The sequence below is a fragment of the Pelophylax lessonae genome (genome assembly GCF_965119305.1).
Source record: "Pelophylax lessonae genome assembly, chromosome: 9".
In the NCBI taxonomy this organism is placed as follows: Eukaryota; Metazoa; Chordata; class Amphibia; order Anura; family Ranidae; genus Pelophylax; species Pelophylax lessonae.
This window is the reverse complement of record NC_138776.1, coordinates 240198048-240218318: the sequence shown is the minus strand read 5'-3', so window position 1 is coordinate 240218318 and position 20271 is coordinate 240198048. Positions and strand designations below refer to the sequence as shown.

Here is a 20271-nt window from a genome sequence, read left to right as displayed (position 1 = left end):
ACAAAGGACTCCAGGACTGCCATCAGTGCATTGATTGATGGTTGGGACCCGGAGGGTCCCGCAGCCTCTGAGAGGGGATCAGGTGGGGAAATGTGCTCCAAAAAGTCTCCGTGAGTCAAAAGGGCAACCCCACAAGAAAAGGTGCAAAAACACTGCTAAAAAAGGGACACCCCCACCTCTCCAGCAGCACTACTCGGTCGTCAGTAACAGAGCACCTAATTGATCTTCGGCAGAGAGGGAGAGGACCCCACCAGACTCACCACCCAGCAGAAACAGGAACCTGCAGCCAGCGGGATAATTCTGCACTCCATGTGCGGCGATCAGGAACTGAAAAGATCCAGGAGTGAGCACCAGGGGATGAGGAGGGGCTCCCACTGCCAAAATTGCCCCCTACAGGGCTCCACTGTCATGGCCACCACTATTTTCAATAACAAACCACCGCAAAATAGCCTCCGGACTACACAAACATGGCCGCCGTGCTTGGAGCACAGGCTACAGCAAAATGGCGGCACCATGAGGGACCCAGGAGGGATCCCTAGGCCTCAGAAAATGTTGAGAGGCAGGAAAGGGGGCCCCTGGCAGGAGCCCCCACCAGGTACAGCTCCCCCCTGCACAGCCGATCGCCCAGTCGCCGCCCGAACACCCCATGCCCCCACCCCAGGCATACAGCGTTTTAGCCCGAGCTCTGGCCCCCAAGCTCTGGCCCCAGGCCTGCCGGCCCAACCTCTGGCCCCAGGCCGGCCCGCCCAACCTCTGGCGCCAGGCACCCTTGCAGAGCCACTTTTTGCTGTGTCAGCATCCACCTCAAGGCTGTGTGCAGGCAGCCTATAGAAGCAAGTGAAGATGCAGTGGCTGAACTGACACAGTCAGATTTCATAATATGGCATGTGGGCAGGAGAAGGTGCACGGATTAAAATACTGTCTGTGTTGGAATCTGAACACTTGCTTTTCGATGCATGGTATATTTTGACAGACAACTGTATCTGTGCAGCCACTTTCTCTGCTTTAGAACTGCATGCAGGCAGCTCATAGGAATGGATGCAGATGACGCCATGAACGATGGGTTGCCGACCTCAGCCGTACATCTTAATGACCAGCTGCAGATAGGTGCAACTTTTTGTGGCTGTTCGCACAGCCAGAAATTACCTGTGGTGATCGCTGGCTTTCTGAACAGCCATGAATAGCTGTGGCCACTGGCTACCTGTCATTCCTGTGTATGGACTAAGAGGGCGCAGCTAGCTGCTCATAGGTGTCAAAAACAGCAGCAGGAATCAAGAAATTACTGCCACTGCCATTTGCACCAGGCCAAAGTGCCCATCTGAATGTAGTTTAAAACTCATGTACAGTAATTCTTTATGCTACTGATCATTTGTGTTTTGAGAATGTTACGTGCTGCGGTTTTCAAATTCCACATACCCATCTAAAACTGGCCATACATTTATCCTAATTTGGCCAGTTTAGCAGGTACCAGTCATCCCCTTTCAAGCTGGAATTTTTTTCTTGATCAGCAGTTGAGGCCAATCAGCTGCAGCTGTCGATCAGTGTATTCTGATAGAAACAGGAGCTGCTAGTGTCCTGGTGGTGGGGATTTCTCTGTCCACCTCGTTTTTTTCATTCAACACACTGGCTGAACAAAAAAAAATAAAAACTATTAGTGTATGGCTAGTTGTAGATCTACAAAAGAGTTTCCAGCAATATACAGACTCCACTTAAGCTATACACTTGTTACAATACCCCAAACTTATTCTGCCATTGATATCTCTTCCTGGATAGATGTATACAATCTACTATTACACTGCATAAATCTCTGCAAAGTCCTATATTACCACAGCCAAAACTAGTAAGATCTCAGTCTATCAGAGCTTGCAATCATGCATGCGTCTGATCACATGTGTGCCATGTTACGTAAGCAGGCAGGACTCCGTGGTGGAAACAGCATCTTTAGTTAAGTATTCTTGTTATATTTTCTATCATCGGTATCGGCAATTACGTTTTATTAAATGTTATACTTATAAATATTTGTGTGATCTCTCTTTGCACATCGAACAGCAAAAACGTAAAATATCACATGGCCATGATAAAAAACACTGCTGATGGAGAATTTGTTTAAATGGCGGATAAAGCTCACCTGCCCTGTATAGAGGTTTATGTTGCCCTTATTCTTAGTGAAAAGGAACATGTCAATGAAATGGATGAGTAGGCTTGGAGCAGACTGAGCTTGACTGGCATCAAATGCAAACCACTTGTAGAAAATCATGAACACCAGATATCCGAAGAGGCACAGCAGGAAGAGCATCTCTGGTATAGACACCAGGAGGATACGGTACTTCTGCTTGAAGTGACTGCAAGAGAAGACATCAATATAACCAAAAAGGTTTTACCCTCATCTACAGAAAAAAACAAAGCCACTATCCCCACCCCTACAAACACACACGCATGGTATGCAAAAGTCTAATGGGCCATAGACACTATACAATTGTCTTTAGATTTTTTCCTTTAGATTTACCAAAACCAGATAATATGAGGTCAAATCTAAACATTTTTAATTTGTATGCAATCAGGCAGGCCCTTGCACTACATAGTTAATGGTAAATCTAAAGGAAATCGAACAACAAAAGTTGTATAGTGTGTATCCAGCTTAAATCCTGGCTTGGGTGTGAAAAAAGTGGGGAATAGGCCAACTGAATGTCAGACATTACATAGCTTGCTCTTTATATACATAGGTGTAGAGCACGTGGGGCACGTGGGAGTTTCTGCTTTAAAGGAATAATGGTATACATATAAGATCAAATTCAAAACGTGAATTTACGTGGATTAAAATAGAGAAATAGCAAAGAAATACAATTTGACTTGGCATCAGCCTCCTGTAATCCCCTGTATAGAGGAGCTTAGACTGAAGAGAAAAGCAGCACAAAGGGCCAGTCAGTAATGCTGCGGTGGTCATGTGCTAACAAGCAGCATTCTGATAGGAGGAGAGAAAAAAGCAACAGAGAGATGACCTTATCAGTTTGCTGCTTCTCCTTTCACTGCCCAATTACAGCCTCGAGAAAGACTAAAGCCCCGTACACACGTACCGATCGTCGGTGAACGATCGGCCGTCTTTTGTCCCCGGGCTGTCGGTGTCTGTTGAAAAGTGCAAAGACAGCACAAGAATTTTGTCCGCCGACTACAGCCGACTGCAGAAGTGATGTCATGTAATGGTTAACTTTCCCTATGTTTTTTCTTTTCTGAGCATGCCCAGTCTTGCAAATCTGCGGTCTGTTGGCCGAATTCTGTACTGACTGGCGAACAATCGGCCGCTCTGGTGTCGGCATACAAAAATTTTAATGCTTGCATGACAGATTCTTGTCGGCAGAATGTGCGCTGATGGCTGTCGGAGGCATCATACTAACAAGCGTACAATCGGCAGATCGTTCGTCGGCCGACGCTTGTCTGCCGACGATCGGTACGTGTGTACGGGCCTTAAGACTTGTATGTTACCTAAAGCTGAATTGAAGCCCTACCTTGTTTTTCTACACTTGCAGCAAGTTTTTTCTTGCCTTTAAATTGATTACTCTAAATTCCCTTTAACTGTGCATCGCCGCAATAAACCATTTAAAACTGCAGCAGCTGCCTGCATTTTCTGTCTGAACAACTTTTAGCCATTACATTCTCCTCTCCCCCTGATCGGTATGGACATTGGACTACCTCTCACAGATATTGGCTCTCTCTGCCATCATTTTGTTTGTCTTCCCAAATGTTAAAAGATAGAACATATCACTGAAGTCCCTTTAGATTGCCATGCAGGCCATTAGGTGGTGCAGATTTTAGCTGTGCAATCGGTTAAACAGTTGCTTCATTACACTCTAATAGACTGCTTGATTATATACCAAGTCTGCAGCACCCAGTTGCCAGCAGGGAGGAGCATGCACATATGCACATACAAAGGGACTCTGGGGAAGTGTTCTTTCATACAAATCAGGAAGCAGTGGGCTTTTGAAAAAAAAAAAAAAAAGAAGATCAGAGGCAGGCTGCTGTGGTGTTTACAGGAGGCCTGTTGACTCCTCCCAGCAAACTTGAACAAATATCAGCAAAAAAAAACAAAAAACAAAAAACAGTAATGACACCAATGGGTCCCAAAAAGAGATAATGTATTTCCTAAAAACAATGATTTGAAAAATGAATTGCATTTTGACCAGGGAGTGAGGAGAAACAAGGGAAGGTGTTATATGCATTACATTACACTTCAGCTTTTACTGCAGCCGAGAAACATCAGGTCTCTTGCCCTGTTAGATAAGGCTGTGCTGTGTAAATCCCAGGTCTGGATGAACCAAAATCCAAATCATTTTGCATGTAAAAAAAATCCCCCTATCAGCATGTCACTAATAAAAGCCAGAAAAGACAATAACTTTATTACTTCCGGTTTCAGAGCAGTCATTCGATTGGTTGTTGCAGTTGCTTTGGAGGGCAGAAGAGACATCAAGGGTCTTATAGACCCCTGATGTCTCCATAAAGATGACCCGTCACATGGCCCAAGTTTTTACATGGGGGATTGTTAGCCTCTCGTCATAGCAATACAGTTCAATGAGAAAAAAAAAAAAAAAAAAAAAAAGTGAAAAAAATACATTAAAATTAAAATAAATAAAAATTATATAAAAAAAAAAAAAAAAAAAAAAAAAAAAAAAAAACCTAAAAGCACTCCTGGCTCCCCCCAACCCTTCTTCCTGTGCATACATGCAAATTAAAAAAAATGCCCCGTTTGCATGAAGTTCAACTTCAAGCCAGACAAAGCTGAATGTTGTAATGGTACTTACACAAAGTTAAAGATGCTCAGAAACACTCCAAAGGACATATGAATGACTCCTAGAATAACAGACATTTTCATCTTAAAGGAGTTCAGGAATGTGAGGCGATTGGAGGCCAAGCTCCATATCTGGAATTAAAAAAATTGAAAACAAATTAAAAATTTAAATTCGCAGATAGGACCAGGTCACCTATATTGTAGATTACTGTAAAGTTTAAGGGAAACTGTAATACATTTTCAGTGAGTATAATATTGTAACCTGATAGTGACTGTATAAGCGATGGGAACCCAGAAGAAAGCAAGGAGAAAAGATGTTGGCGGCAGACAAGGCAAGGAGAAGATGGTGGCGGCAGACAAGGCAAGGAGAAGATGCTGGCGGCAGACAAAGCAAGGAGAAGATGGTGGCGGCAGACAAAGCAAGGAGAAGATGGTGGCGGCAGACAAGGCAAAGAGAAGATGGTGGCGGCAGACAAGGCAAAGAGAAGATGGTGGCGGCAGACAAGGCAAGGAGAAGATGGTGGCGGCAGACAAGGCAAGGAGAAGATGGTGGCGGCAGACAAGGCAAGGAGAAGATGGTGGCGGCAGACAAGGCAAAGAGAAGACGGTGGCAGCAGACAAGGCAAGGAGAAGACGTTGGCGGCAGACAAGGCAAGGAGGAGAAGACGGTGGCGGCAGACAAGGCAAGGAGAAGACGGTGGCAGCAGACAAGGCAAGGAGAAGACGTTGGCGGCAGACAAGGCAAGGAGGAGAAGACGGTGGCGGCAGACAAGGCAAGGAGAAGACGGTGGAGGCAGACAAGGCAAGGAGGAGAAGACGGTGGCGGCAGACAAGGCAAGGAGAAGACGGTGGAGGCAGACAAGGCAAGGAGGAGAAGACGGTGGCGGCAGACAAGGCAAGGAGAAGACGGTGGCAGCAGACAAGGCAAGGAGAAGACGTTGGCGGCAGACAAGGCAAGGAGGAGAAGACGGTGGCGGCAGACAAGGCAAGGAGAAGACGGTGGAGGCAGACAAGGCAAGGAGGAGAAGACGGTGGCGGCAGACAAGGCAAGGAGAAGACGGTGGCAGCAGACAAGGCAAGGAGAAGACGTTGGCGGCAGACAAGGCAAGGAGGAGAAGACGGTGGCGGCAGACAAGGCAAGGAGAAGACGGTGGAGGCAGACAAGGCAAGGAGGAGAAGACGGTGGCGGCAGACAAGGCAAGGAGGAGAAGACGGTGGCGGCAGACAAGGCAAGGAGAAGACGGTGGCGGCAGACAAGGCAAGGAGAAGACGGTGGCGGCAGACAAGGCAAAGAGAAGACGGTGGCGGCAGACAAGGCAAAGAGAAGACGGTGGCAGCAGACAAGGCAAGGAGAAGACGTTGGCGGCAGACAAGGCAAGGAGGAGAAGACGGTGGCGGCAGACAAGGCAAGGAGAAGACGGTGGCGGCAGACAAGGCAAGGAGAAGACGGTGGAGGCAGACAAGGCAAGGAGAAGATGGTGGCGGCAGACAAGGCAAAGAGAAGATGGTGGCGGCAGACAAGGCAAAAAGAAGATGGTGGCGGCAGACAAGGCAAAAAGAAGATGGTGGCGGCAGACAAGGCAAGGAGAAGATGGTGGCGGCAGACAAGGCAAGGAGAAGATGGTGGCGGCAGACAAGGCAAGGAGAAGATGGTGGCGGCAGACAAGGCAAAGAGAAGACGGTGGCGGCAGACAAGGCAAAGAGAAGACGGTGGCAGCAGACAAGGCAAGGAGAAGACGTTGGCGGCAGACAAGGCAAGGAGGAGAAGACGGTGGCGGCAGACAAGGCAAGGAGGAGAAGACGGTGGCGGCAGACAAGGCAAGGAGGAGAAGACGGTGGCGGCAGACAAGGCAAGGAGAAGACGGTGGCGGCAGACAAGGCAAGGAGAAGACGGTGGAGGCAGACAAGGCAAAGAGAAGATGGTGGCGGCAGACAAGGCAAAAAGAAGATGGTGGCGGCAGACAAGGCAAGGAGAAGATGGTGGCGACAGACAAAGCAAGGAGAAGATGGTGGCGACAGACAAAAGGAAAGAGAAGATGGTGGCGGCAGACAAGGCATGGAGAAGATAGTGGCGACAGACAAGGCAAGGAGAAGACGGTGGAGGCAGACAAGGCAAGGAGAAGATGGTGGCGGCAGACAAAGCAAGGAGAAGATGGTGGCGGCAGACAAGCAAGGAGAAGATGGCGGCGGCAGACAAAGCAAGCAGGGACAGCGCGCTAGAGGGGGGCAAACAGCCACATGAATACAAACTTGCACATATAGGGCCAGTTCACACCACATGCAGTCCAGTGCGCTTATTTTTCTGCATCAAAAACACATGGAAAGTAGTTTATATATCATCCAATGGCATAGTTCACACCAGTGCTTGCAGGTCCAGAAAAAAAAAAAAAAAAAAAAGAACATGCTGCATTTTTTTCTAAATGGAATGTGGCAAAATGCATGTAAAAAGCATTGGAACGCATATAAACCCACCAGAGACCCACCGGAACACATGTCCTGAATAGAGATGAAGTAAAAAAGAGGTGGAAAAAAATGCATTAAACGCATCAAAAACACAGTAAATCGCGCATGCAGGCACACATCTGGAAGCAGAAATTGTGGTGGAAACTGGCCTAAAAAGCAAAACCCAAAGTAAAAAAATTAAAACAATTATTAGCCTATTCGCAGAATCGTTGTGTACCTGCCCCCAGCCTATCACTGGACAGTAAAGGAGCAGTCCTTTGTGATTCCCTCTCTGTCACTCTACTCTCTCCTCTATTCAGCATGCTCCTTGTTAGCACATTAACTAATTGGATCCTTGTGCTGCTTCTCCCTCTCCCTTGCTCAGAGGCATCTGAAGAAATCCTATTGGATGAAACGCATCAGCTGGGACGCAATGACACCGGTACGCTTTGAAGCCGCGCCGATTGTATTATACATTTGGATGCTTGTTATTCATTTACTTTTCTAAGTACCCTTTTAATAAATTTTCAAGTTTTGCCAACGGGGCTTCACTATCAGTGCTTTGTTTTCCTGATGGTGGTTCTCCCATCCATGAGAGCTTAGGCATCTCATTCCATACACTTATGCCATTCTGAGGAGGAGTGGGGAGAAGAGCTGGAGAAGAGCTGGAGAGGAGCTGGAGAGGAGCTGGAGAGGAGCTGGAGAGGAGCTGGAGAGGAGCTGGAGGAACCATCATTTTACATACAGCTGATCCCCCCTTGTGTTTTTCTCTACATGCTCCATGCCAATGGAGGTCTGGTTAAGCAGCCTCTGTTGGACACTGTTTTTGGTGGTGTGTGCCATAATTTCACAAGATTGCTGGTGATAGGACATCCTCTTTCTGTGTGGACTTTAGGCATTCATACGCCTTAATTTTAGCACTGCATTTGGACTTTTATGCTTTTTATTTGTTATCAACAGATTGATGTTGGCTGCTCTTATAGGGATTTTTTTATTATATTTCTTTCAAGTTTAGCGTGGCTATTTCCCATTGTTTACTTTCTTTACAGCTGTGAACCCCTCCACAGACCGATGCTGACTTCTTGCTCCTTTCCAAGCTTCCCTTGCAGATACTGTAGTTTAATCTTTTCAGGAACAAAGTCTCTGTAATCAGGGTTTTGAGGCTCTTTCACCCAAAGTCTCTCTGAGCCTCCAAATTCCAGATCCCAAAATGAGGACTTTCCAATCCAGAGAGTACAGTAAATCAGTCCTCTCCTCTCTGACTGAACAACACCAGAATCCCTCACCCTGTATGGGCAAGACCCCCGAGTACTCAAAAATGGCTCTTGAACTCTCCTTTAAAAGGATCACAACCTAGATAGTTAAGGAAATAGATTCTCCAGCCAGAACCCATCCCTGGCATTTTGTACAATAGCTGTGACCAAATTGCACTATTTCTATCTAAATATCAGTTATAACATCATGTAGTAGAAGTTTGTTTAACATGGCAACCCCACAAGGGAAAAAAATAGGCAGCATAATGTAATATAATAATAAAAGACCCTACCGGATCAATGCCGAATGGATAGACATTGGTGAAGACATCGGTTATATTGGGGTCCAGTGGTGGAGGTACGAAGTTGTTTGTCAAGCTATCACTCCTAAATAGAGAAAATGTTAGAGCTAGATGTATACAAACCAATCATATCGTTCCCCACACTACAAGGGAACCGGTCACATTTGTCATTTAACATTCTACTGATTGCTCCACTCACGTCCAATTCTTTGCTCTCGCCATTGCTGCAACGCTCCACCCTGAATGAAAAATGGTGGTTGCCCGGCTGAAACATTCGTTATACACAAAACCGGTGTAAATGGATAAGAGTCCCATGAGCAAAACTAGATACCGGCCTCCAAAACACATAGAGAAGATCTGGCCAGACACAAGAAAAAATATATATTAAATGTAATAGACAACCAGATATCTCCTGTATTAGTCACCATCCATCCTATATGTTGCAGCCTCTCACCTCATTATCAGAATTTTTCAGCTTTGGGTTGTCCTCTCCAAGAACTAGCCAAAGAGCAAACAGGAACATGAGAAGCCCATGGCCAACATCACCAAACATAACGGCAAAAAGAAACGGGAACGTTATGATCGTATAAAGAGCTGAAATTGAACACAGAGGGGGTGAATTAATAAAAAAAAAAAAAAATGTTACATAGCCAAAATCTAAATGTATCATTGTAGAAAATATATTTGAAAAAAAAAAAAATGTCTGGCTTATCAGAACAGTACTGAATGGGGGAAGGTGGCTGTAGGCTAGTCCAGCCTTTCTCAACCAGTGTGCCCAGGCACCCTGGGGTGCCTTGAGGTTTCTTCAGGGGTTCCTTGGCAAAATGCCTAAAAATTGTCCAAAAATTGTGTACAAACCAGCGTGTGGCTGAAGCCTGCCTTTTAGCTACACAAAGCCACAGGTTTTCATCGTGGACCATTGCAACCTTCTAGCTGCTGGCAATGTAATGGCCAATTACATCATAAACTGATAAGGAGGATGTCAGTCGCCTGCATAGCAAGCTTCCTTGTTTGACCCTCTCCATCAGCTTTGGGGGTCACGTTAGCTGGGTGATCAATAAAAGAGAGGCAGAAGAGAAACATTGGAATACTAGTCTGTACCAGTGTGCAAAAGTGTATTTGCATTGGAAGAATACATCACCTATAACGTTGGGTATCCTACTTGGATGTTGCTGCATTGTGTAAAACTATTAGAATCGTTTTTACATTTTAGAGTGCGGTGCCTCGAGACTGTCCATAATTTTAAAAGGGTGCCTTGAGATGGTCTATCATTTTTAAACGGTGCCTTAACTGAAAAAAGGTTGAGAAACACTGGGCTAGTCAGTCAAACTTGTTTAGGACATTAGTCAACGGTGGTAGTGTAGGCTATAGCTGGCAGCAGTGATCACTGTATTCTGATGGCAAGGAAACCACCGGCTGTCAGAAGGGATTCCCCCATCAACACGGACTGTGGTCGAAGAAAAAAAAAATTGCCTAATAGAGGATTTCTCATTTTAAAAGAGACTTCCTCCAAGTTCCTGTTGCCCAAATTGGACAGGAGAAAAAAAAAAAAAAAAGATATTGGCTTTGGATACACTATAACTGTCAAACAAGTAAAACAATGCATTAGATTTCAGCCTGCTATATCTATCGAAATTCTTCTAGTCACTCAACTTCGACTTCTGTACAACCAGCCTGCCCATAAATATATCGCAATTTGGCCAGTCCCTGCTTGTTGTGGAAAATTGGATTGTGGACATTTCTTTAGTTAAATAGTCATAATGTCTCCCAGTGTCGGCTTTACCGATAATCGCTATTCACAGTGATTATCGCTTTAACTGTCATTGCAGGAAAGACTTGTTAGTGAAAACCTTCCATTGGGTGAGATGGCACAATACTAGTAGCAAAGAGAGTCCATCGCACAGATCTATATCCGCAGTTCGGTGCCCTGTACTGCTGAGTTATGTTTGTGATATGGAAATTCTTATTTTACCAAGATTAATAGATGGCACCTTTCAGTCACATTCAATCGGTGTGACTGAAGGACCGCTGCTATTATCTTATGCAGATAAAGCCTCATCAACTGGAACAAATAGAATGGTCACTGTCACATTTGGTTTATACATATATATGAATCATATGTGATTGGACCCACTAAAAAGCATGAGTACATGTTTATGGTTTGACATGGGTGAACAATGGGAAACCATGTGCTAAGGTTGGAATTCCCTTTTGTTCGGCCGTGTCCATACATGGACATCCACTCTACAGTTTCTATTGTACTTTGAATGTATACATGTTCTGTGATTGGTGGTCTTGAAGCCACTCCCTGTAACCCCCTTTTTTTAAATAAATCTACTGGTCTTGGAGGAGTTCAGTTACTCAGAGGAACCCTCCAGAGAGCATCGAATTGACTACAGCGTGTCTGTTCATTTTCTTTGCTGCCAGCGCTTGGAAACTTTATACAAAAAAGCGGTACATTTGTACTTTTCAGTACAAGCTATTAATAGTGTTTGGTGTGTATTAATCCTCCGCGCACTAAGCGGGTTTCTATGCTCCAAGCCCTATTCATTTCCACGACACTGCTGAATAGTCTGAGGCATCTATGACTGGCTTTCCTCCATCCAAAATAAAACAAAAAAAAGTTTTGCCTTTAGTTCTACTTAAGTGGAGTTCCACCCAAAAGTGGAACTTCTGCTCATTCGCTTCCTCCCTCCCCCCCTCCGGTGCCACATTTGGCACCTTTCAGGGGGGAGGGGTACCTGTCAAAAACACTGTCCCGCTGAAGTTTGCCCCCCCTCCTTCCCCCGCCGCCGAGCCAATTCAAATGCGCATGCGCATTAGGGATACGCCCATGAAGCCGCGAGGCTTCACTGCCAGGTTCCCTCACCGGCAATGGCAGCATGGAAACATCGGCTGCAGTGCCGACCTTCGCTGGACTCCAGGACAGGTAAGTGTCCTAATATTAAAAGTCAGCAGCTACAGTATGTGTAGCTGCTGACTTTTAATTTTTGGAGGGGGAGGGGGTGAGGCTGGAACACTGCTTTAAGTGGCCACATCCCAGAATGCAATATCTTACTGATCTACTGAGAGCCATCTGCATTGTGGGGGACATGTGCCGGAGCTTGATGTGTTGTCAAGTCAAGATTGGCAATGAAAATCTCAGGGACAACAAGTGCATTCTTGAGCCCCACTGAAGTTAGCCAGAGGAATCTTTAGGCATTACGTGTGGCCGAAGATTATACAAGGTCAATTGAAAAACGTCATTCAAGACATGTCCACTTTTAAGTCCAAGGCCCCTTTAATGCAGGGCGGACTCTAAAGCGCATCTGCCTGCTCAGCAGGGCGGGGGGGGGGGGGGCTCTCCACTGATCCCCATTGATCGGGCGTATGACAGGTCCATGTCCGTCCCGCTATACAGAGGGGACACGGACACAGCCCCGCTGTTCCCTATGGGGCAGTTAGATGGATACGGACTGCCTGTCTGTTTCCATCCAACAGTCATCTGATCTAATCTGCTGGATGGATGGGGAATGGATCCCCCGTTTGTCTGTTTTTGGCAGATGGGATGTAGGCGGGTGTCAGGGGACACATGTCCGCTGTCATTCGCCACTCTATAGAGAACATTGGCTGGTCTGATCAGGCTCCACCTGAAAAACTGACAGGCAGACCTGATCAGATCACCCACCAGCCTAATAATGGAACTTCTGGAGTTTAGAAAAATTATATTATGCAAGGTCCATTTTTTTAAAAGGATCTCATCTATTTAAAACCAAATCCCCTTGAAAATCTTAAAATATGTGCCATCTTAATAAGAACAGAGTTAGTTACCTGATAGTGTCAATAAATATACCTATGGTATATCCCTCACTCCACAGGAAGATGGAACGCATGTAGTGACGTCACGTGGAGAGAGTGGAACGCAAGCCGGAATCACCGCAGTCCACTGCATCTCCAGCTCATGACCAGTCACACACATTGCTTTTAAATATTTTTGTTACCACTGTTTAACCCATGGATGGGTAATAAAGGCTTTTAGACATACTACACTATCTGGAGTTTCTCTTCCCTTTGTCTTTCACCAGCGTTGTGAGCAAGGAAAGCGGGACAGATTACCGTACCTGAGTGAAGTGAAGACACGGGAGATTCAACATCTATCTTGGTCAGGGTGACCACCTAAGCGCTGCACTGTCTTGATGCTATACAGCAGTCAAGACCAACAACATCTGGTGAGTGACCCGTCTATAGCCACCTTTGGATATTGGTCGGTGAAGTTCAGACACCACATGGCTGGCGGGGAAAAACTGCTTCTAGCACCTGCACTTTATTTTTGCATAGAACTTTCTTAACCGGTTAAGGACCACCGGGCAGGCAGCCCCTCCTGTGCGAACCTACGTAGGTATACATCGGTCGCGCGCCTGCAGCTAGGGGGTGAGCGCGCCGCCCGCCCCCACTCGGCAGCGGGGACTCCGATACACGGGGCAGGCGGCACCGATTGCCGCCTGGCACCCGCAATCGCTCCCCGCTGAGAGAGAAGAAGGTCAGCTGTTGTAGACACAGCTGACTGTTCTCTCTGGAATGATCACAGAGCTCCTGTGATCCTGCTATGTAGGATCACATTTCTGTGATCATTTCACAAGCCACCCCCCCCCACAGTTAGAATCACTCCCCTAGGTACACATTTAACCCCTTGATCACCCACAGTGTTAACCCCTTCCCTGCCAATGTCTTTATTACAGTAACATTGCATCTTTTAGCACTGATTACTGTAGTAATGCTACTGGTCCCCCCAAAAGTGTCAAAAATGTCAGTTAGGGGTCCGATCTGTCCGCCGCAGTCCTGCTAAAAAAAAAAAAAAAAAAAAAAAAAAAAAAAAAAAATCGCAGATTGCTGCCATTAATAGTAAAAAAAATACAAAAACAATAAAAATTACATCAATCTGTCACGTAGTTTGTAGACGCGATAACTGTTGCGCAAACCAATCAAAATGCGCTTATTTTTTTTTTTTTTTCCCGAAAATATGTAGCAGAATACAAATTGGCCTAAGATGTTAAAAAAAATTTGATCTTTACATTTTTTTGGGGGGAATGTTCTATAGAAGAAAAGTGAAAAAAAAATTTTTTTCAGAATCGTCTCTCTTTTTTTGTCTATAGCGTAAGAAATAAAAATCGCAGAGGTGATCAAAAACCACCAAAAGAACACTTTATTTGTGGGGAAAAAAGAACGTCAATTTTATTTGGGTACAGCATCGCACCACCGCGCAATTGTCCATTAAAGTAACGCAGTGCCAAATCGCAAAATATGGCCTGGTCATTAGGGAAGCAAATCCTTTCGGTCCAGAAGTGGTTAATATCTTGCACAAGAACTTTATCAATTTTCTGGACTTTTTTTGTTATCAGTCCCAAATTCACCGAATCACAATTATTTATTATTTATATAATTACATTGCATTTATATTTATAGAGGAGAACCATTAGAGTCGGTTCACACTGGGGCGACACGACTCTGTACTACTTCGGTTACGACTTGTGCATTACCATGCACCACGACTTCGGAGCGACTTGCAGGGACTTCACATAATGGAAGTCTATGCAAGTCGCTCTGAGGTCGCCCCGAAGTAGTACAGGACCCTTTTTCTAAGTCGGAGCGACTTGTGTCGCTCCTATTAAAACGGGTCCTGTAGCGGTCAATGGACCGCGAGGGAGCGCGACTTGTCAGGCTGACAAGTCGCGCTAGTGTGAACCGACTCTTATTGTCACTATTTATGCAATTATGCACTTTATATGAATTTATGGAATTTTGCAATTTATTGAATATTTATATAAAATAGGCAAGCACTGTAGGTTGCCCCAATATATAGTAGTTAATTATTCATTTTAGTTACCTGATTACTCAATTTCTAGGAATCTTCCAGGACAGCACTGAGAGTCTTTGCTGTCCTGGAAGATGACTTGAGAAATAACAGTTAAAGTATAAAACACCAATGAAAAACCTACCTGGGTTTACTTCTTGGTAACTTGCTACACCATAAGCATCCACAATCCCTTGAAATCCCGAAGTGAACTTGTTGGTGCGGATTAAAGTGGGTGGGCTGACAGGACAATGGATGCGATGACAAAAAGATTCTCCGCCCCCTCCATTGTTCTCCTAGAGAAAACGCATGGGTAGAATAATATTGGTTTAAAAGAAAACAAAGTAAACATCTGTTTAGGAAGTTATCTGCTTCGATCCTTGGTGGTCACTGGCCAAGTGTGATCAGTGCTGTCCCTGTAGCTGAGAAGAATGTAAACAGCTACAGGATGCAAAATTGTCACAGCTTCCAAAAGTTATTTTTGCAGTATAAAAAGGAGAAAAACAAAGATTTTGACTGTTGTTTGCAAAAAGAAGTCCTTAAAGTGGATGTAAACCCTCACATTAACCCAGTGAATTGAACAACCTCAGACGATACATTGTGTTACAATTTGTTTGAGCAGTGGGTGGGGAGTCCTGGCATACACTGTGTGACAGCTGATTGGAGGAAAGGCACACACCTCCCCTCCACATAGGCAGAAGAACAAAAATACTTGCAGAGCTGTGCTGTAAATAGACCAGCTCTCTGCTAATTATTTATAGCACCCACTCCGGCACAAATTTCCAGCTGCTTTTATCTCTTGTGTCAGAGAACTTGTCAGAAGTTATCATGCGGATAACAGAAGGAACGGAGCAGCAGAAAATCACGGGACTTATGTAGGGACAAATCTCCCTACATAAGTTCTACATGTATATCTGCTGTATTCAGCTTGCTATATCCTTTAGAAAGCGCACATCGTGTTACAATTTGTTTGAGCTGTGGGAGGGGAGTCCTGGCATACACTGTGTGTCAGCTGATTGGAGGAAAGGCACACACCTCCTGTCCACATTGGCAGAAGAATGAAGATACTTGCAGAGCTGTGCTGTGAATAGACCAGCTCTCTGCTAATTTATAGCACCCACCCGGCACAAATTTTCAGCTGCTTTTATCTCCTATGTCGGAGAACTTGTCAGAAGTTATCATGCTGATAACAGAAGGAACGGAGCAACAGAAAATCACGGGACTTCGTTCTTGGATGATATGACGAATGTCAAACAAAAGTACGTCAAAAAACATTGCTTTTAACATTCAATTTTCTGAATGTTAACAGCAAATGTTTTTTGACGTACTTTTGATTGTTTTTTTTTCAGAACGAAGAACACATTCTTTGTTAATCTGTCGAGAAAAAATTTCCATCCAGCTCCTTCTAATTTTCTTGCCAGTGTGGTCAAAAACTAATGGTAATTTTACCCCACCGAATATCGAAGGAACATTCTTAAAAATAAACTTTTGAAATGACATTCTACTAGTGTATGGCCAGTGTAGGCAGCAGCCGGCAGGACATAGGATACACTTGATTAAAGGCAAGTTATTTTACCCAAACTTCAGCCTAAACTTTTTGCCGCCCACTTCATGCATATGTGTGCGGCGGCATAGAGGGTGGGGTTTAACACCCACACATTGCACATATACTTCTATGGGGGGTAGAGATTTCGGTGCTGAGAGTGTGCTCAAAGCCAAAGACAGCTCTTCGTTGTACTAATGATCGGGGTCGGCTTCCAATCATGTGACCACTGTGACAACCAATCAAAAATAAAATAAGGGGCCCAGGACATCTCAATACCAGTGAGATAACCCTACAGATCAAGTAATATTTTTTCACTTTCCTCTATGCAGAAAGGCCCATCATTTTATGTTATCACAGAACGGGTGCATTTCCAAAAAGTGTCTCACCGAAGCTCGGGCCAGCGCCGCCTGCAGTGGAGGAAGATCGCCAACAGGACACCAGACCTCTCCGATAAGGCATCGCTCTCGAACGCTGCACATGTTCAAGATCTGGTAGATGTGTTTCATCTTCCTCACGCTAACTCTCCAGAACTGTAACTTCTCTGCAACCTGACTTAGAACCTGATTTAGGAACCCCTCCGTTTCTTGCATCACCTGTAGGACAAAATATATACACATTAAAGAGCACTCACAGCATTGGGAAAAGCTAGATGCTACAAAAGGAGTTGGGCAACACTCCCATGCCTTTTTTTTTTTTGCTCAGCTCTGAAAGTTTTAGGAGTATTTTGGAAATACAATAGTAATCCTTTCCTCATCAGAAATATTATATTATATATATATATATATATATATATATATATATATACACACACACACACACACACACATACATACACACATATACATACATACACACACACATACACACACACACAGTGCCTTGCGAAAGTATTCGGCCCCTTTGAACTTTGCGACCTTTTGCCACATTTCAGGCTTCAAACATAAAGATATAAAACTGTAATTTTTTGTGAAGAATCAACAAGTGGGACACAATCATGAAGTGGAAGGAAATTTATTGGATATTTCAAACTTTAACCACTTAAGCCCCGGAAGATTTTACCCCCATTCCGACCAGGGGGTATTTTGCGATTCGGCACTGCGTGAATTTAACGCACAATTGCGCGGTCGTGCGACGCTGTACCTAAACGAATTTGACGTCCTTTTTTTCCCACAAACAGAGCTTTCTTTTGGTGGTATTTGATCACCTGTGCGATTTTTTGATCACGCGCTATAAACAAAAAAAGAGCGTCAATTTTGCAAAAATAGCAATATTTTTCACATTTTTTTATATGAAATTCCCCCCAAAAAAAATGTAAAAATCAAAATTTTTAAAAATTTTCGGCCAATTTGTTTTATGCTACCTATGTTTGGTAAAAAAAAAAATCGCAAAAAGCGTATTTTGATTGGTTTGCGCAAAAGTTATCGCGTTTACTAACAAAGGGAAAGATTTTTGTCATTTTTGTTGTTTTTTTTTTTAACGCGTAATGGCGGCGATCTGCGATTTTTTTTGCGGTACTGCGACATTGCGGCGGACAGATCGGACCCTTGACTGACATTTTTGACACTTTTGGGGTTACCAGTGACATTTCTACAGTAATCAGTGCTATACATATGCACTGTTACTGTAAAAATACACTGGTAGTGAAGGGGTTAACTTTATTTGGAAGGGAGGGGCTGTGTGTGTCCCTAGGGGCGTGGTTTCTACTGTGATTGGCTGTGGCTCTAGCTGTAAGGACACTGATCAACGGATCTACATACCAGATCCGTTTTATCAGTGTCTTTGCAGCGAGGAGAATGACAGGCAGTTTGTTTACACAAGCTGCCTGACATTCTCCCTCTCCCCCGCCGATCGCCGAGTGACCGGCGGACATCGGGTCCGCTGGTCACACGCGCGGGGGGGTCCGTGACCACGCGGGAGCGGGAGCGCGCCCCCGGGGGCGCGCGCTCGCTCCCTAGACCCTCACAAGCAAGCAACGTAGCCCTACGTTAGTTTGCCTGTGAGGGGCTGACCGCCGACGTAGATAGTCGTGCGGCGGTCGGCAAGTGGTTAACAAACAAAAAACTGAAAAATTGGGCGTGCAAAATTATTCAGCCCCTTTACTTTCAGTGCAGCAAACTCTCTCCAGAAGTTCAGTGAGGATCTCTGAATGATCCAATGTTGACCTAAATGAATAATGATGATAAATAGAATCCCCCTGTGTGTAATCAAGTCTCCGTATAAATGCACCTGCACTGTGATAGTCTCAGAGGTCCGTTTAAAGCGCAGAGAGCATCATGAAGAACAAGGAACACACCAGGCAGGTCCAAGATACTGTTGTGGAGAAGTTTAAAGCCGGATTTGGATACAAAAAGATTTCCCAAGATTTAAACATCCCAAGGAGCACTGTGCAAGCGATAATATTGAAATGGAAGGAGTATCAGACCACTGCAAATCTACGAAGACCTGGCCGTCCCTCTAAACTTTCAGCTCATACAAGGAGAAGACTGATCAGAGATGCAGCCAAGAGGCCCATGATCACTCTGGATGAACTGCAGAGATCTACAGCTGAGGTGGGAGACTCTGTCCATAGGACAACAATCAGTCGTATACTGCACAAATCTGGCCTTTATGGAAGAGTGGCAAGAAGAAAGCCATTTCTTAAAGATATCCATAAAAAGTGTCATTTAAAGTTTGCCACAAGCCACCTGGGAGACACACCAAACATGTGGAAGAAGGTGCTCTGGTCAGATGAAACCAAAATCTAACTTTTTGGCAACAATGCAAAACTTTATGTTTGGCGTAAAAGCAACACAGCTCATCACCCTGAACACACCATCCCCACTGTCAAACATGGTGGTGGCAGCATCATGGTTTGGGCCTGCTTTTCTTCAGCAGGGACAGGGAAGATGGTTAAAATTGATGGGAAGATGGATGGAGCCAAATACAGGACCATTCTGGAAGAAAACCTGATGGAGTCTGCAAAAGACCTGAGACTGGGATGGAGATTTGTCTTCCAACAAGATAATGATCCAAAACATAAAGCAAAATCTACAATGGAATGGTTCACAAATAAACATATCCAGGTGTTAGAATGGCCAAGTCAAAGTCCAGACCTGAATCCAATCGAGAATCTGTGGAAAGAACTGAAAACTGCTGTTCACAAACGCTCTCCATCCAACCTCACTGAGCTCGAGCTGTTTTGCAAGGAGGAATGGGCAAAAATTTCAGTCTCTCGATGTGCAAAACTAATAGAGACATACCCCAAGCGACTTACAGCTGTAATCGCAGCAAAAGGTGGCGCTACAAAGTATTAACTTAAGGGGGCTGAATAATTTTGCACGCCCAATTTTTCAGTTTTTTATTTTTTAAAAAAGTTTGAAATATCCAATAAATTTCGTTCCACTTCATGATTGTGTCCCACTTGTTGTTGATTCTTCACAAAAAATTACAGTTTTATATCTTTATTTTTTGAAGCCTGAAATGTGGCAAAAGGTCGCAAAGTTCAAGAGGGCCGAATACTTTCGCAAGGCACTGTATATACATACATACACACATATATATACACATACATATATACATATATATATAAGATATAGAAACAGAGAGAAGAAAGTAATTCCTTGCAAGACGGATAGCACAAGTCACCTTTTGCATGTCTTGAATCTGCATGAGGAGATCTCTCAGCTTTTCTAGTCTGGCGGTCTCATCATCAGCGTACGGATAAATATGACAGTGGAAACTGCAAGGAGTAAAAATATGGCATGAAAGAGATAATGATATGCTCATTAATCATTGCAATGTATCTAATGCAAAGCCTACGAGAGCAGGTTAGGTCTCATTCAGAAAAAAAAAAAAAAAAACCTCACCTCCAATATCACAATGTACGTTTTCAGTGCTGCCAAGCAGCTTTATGTAATAGAAAGGGTGGGAAAAGATCACACTAAGTATTTAAAGGGATTCTAAAAAGGTTAAAAAAAAAATTTGTAAAAAAAAAAACCAAATATGTTATACTTACCTGCTCTGTGTAATGATTTTGGAGGTCCTGGCTCCTCCCCCCTGCCGAGTGCCCCCCCAATAGCGAGCTTCTTGCTATGGGGGCTTTCAAACAGGCTCACTCCTGAGCCGCACTTCTGTGAATG

General features: G+C 44.5%; 1 protein-coding gene across 1 annotated transcript in view; it reads right to left on the bottom strand.

Annotated features, from left to right (window-relative positions):
* TCIRG1 (T cell immune regulator 1, ATPase H+ transporting V0 subunit a3) overlaps positions 1 to 20271 on the bottom strand; it is an 85736-nt gene that overhangs the window by 26776 nt on the left and 38689 nt on the right. The window contains exons 8-15 of the mRNA XM_082269235.1: positions 19778 to 19871; positions 16540 to 16746; positions 14753 to 14903; positions 9232 to 9371; positions 8977 to 9134; positions 8769 to 8862; positions 4794 to 4912; positions 2129 to 2342 (exon numbers count right to left, since the gene is read on the bottom strand). Of these exons, the coding sequence (XP_082125361.1) occupies positions 2129 to 2342; positions 4794 to 4912; positions 8769 to 8862; positions 8977 to 9134; positions 9232 to 9371; positions 14753 to 14903; positions 16540 to 16746; positions 19778 to 19871 (1177 nt within the window). The remainder of the gene's footprint in view (positions 1 to 2128; positions 2343 to 4793; positions 4913 to 8768; positions 8863 to 8976; positions 9135 to 9231; positions 9372 to 14752; positions 14904 to 16539; positions 16747 to 19777; positions 19872 to 20271) is intronic.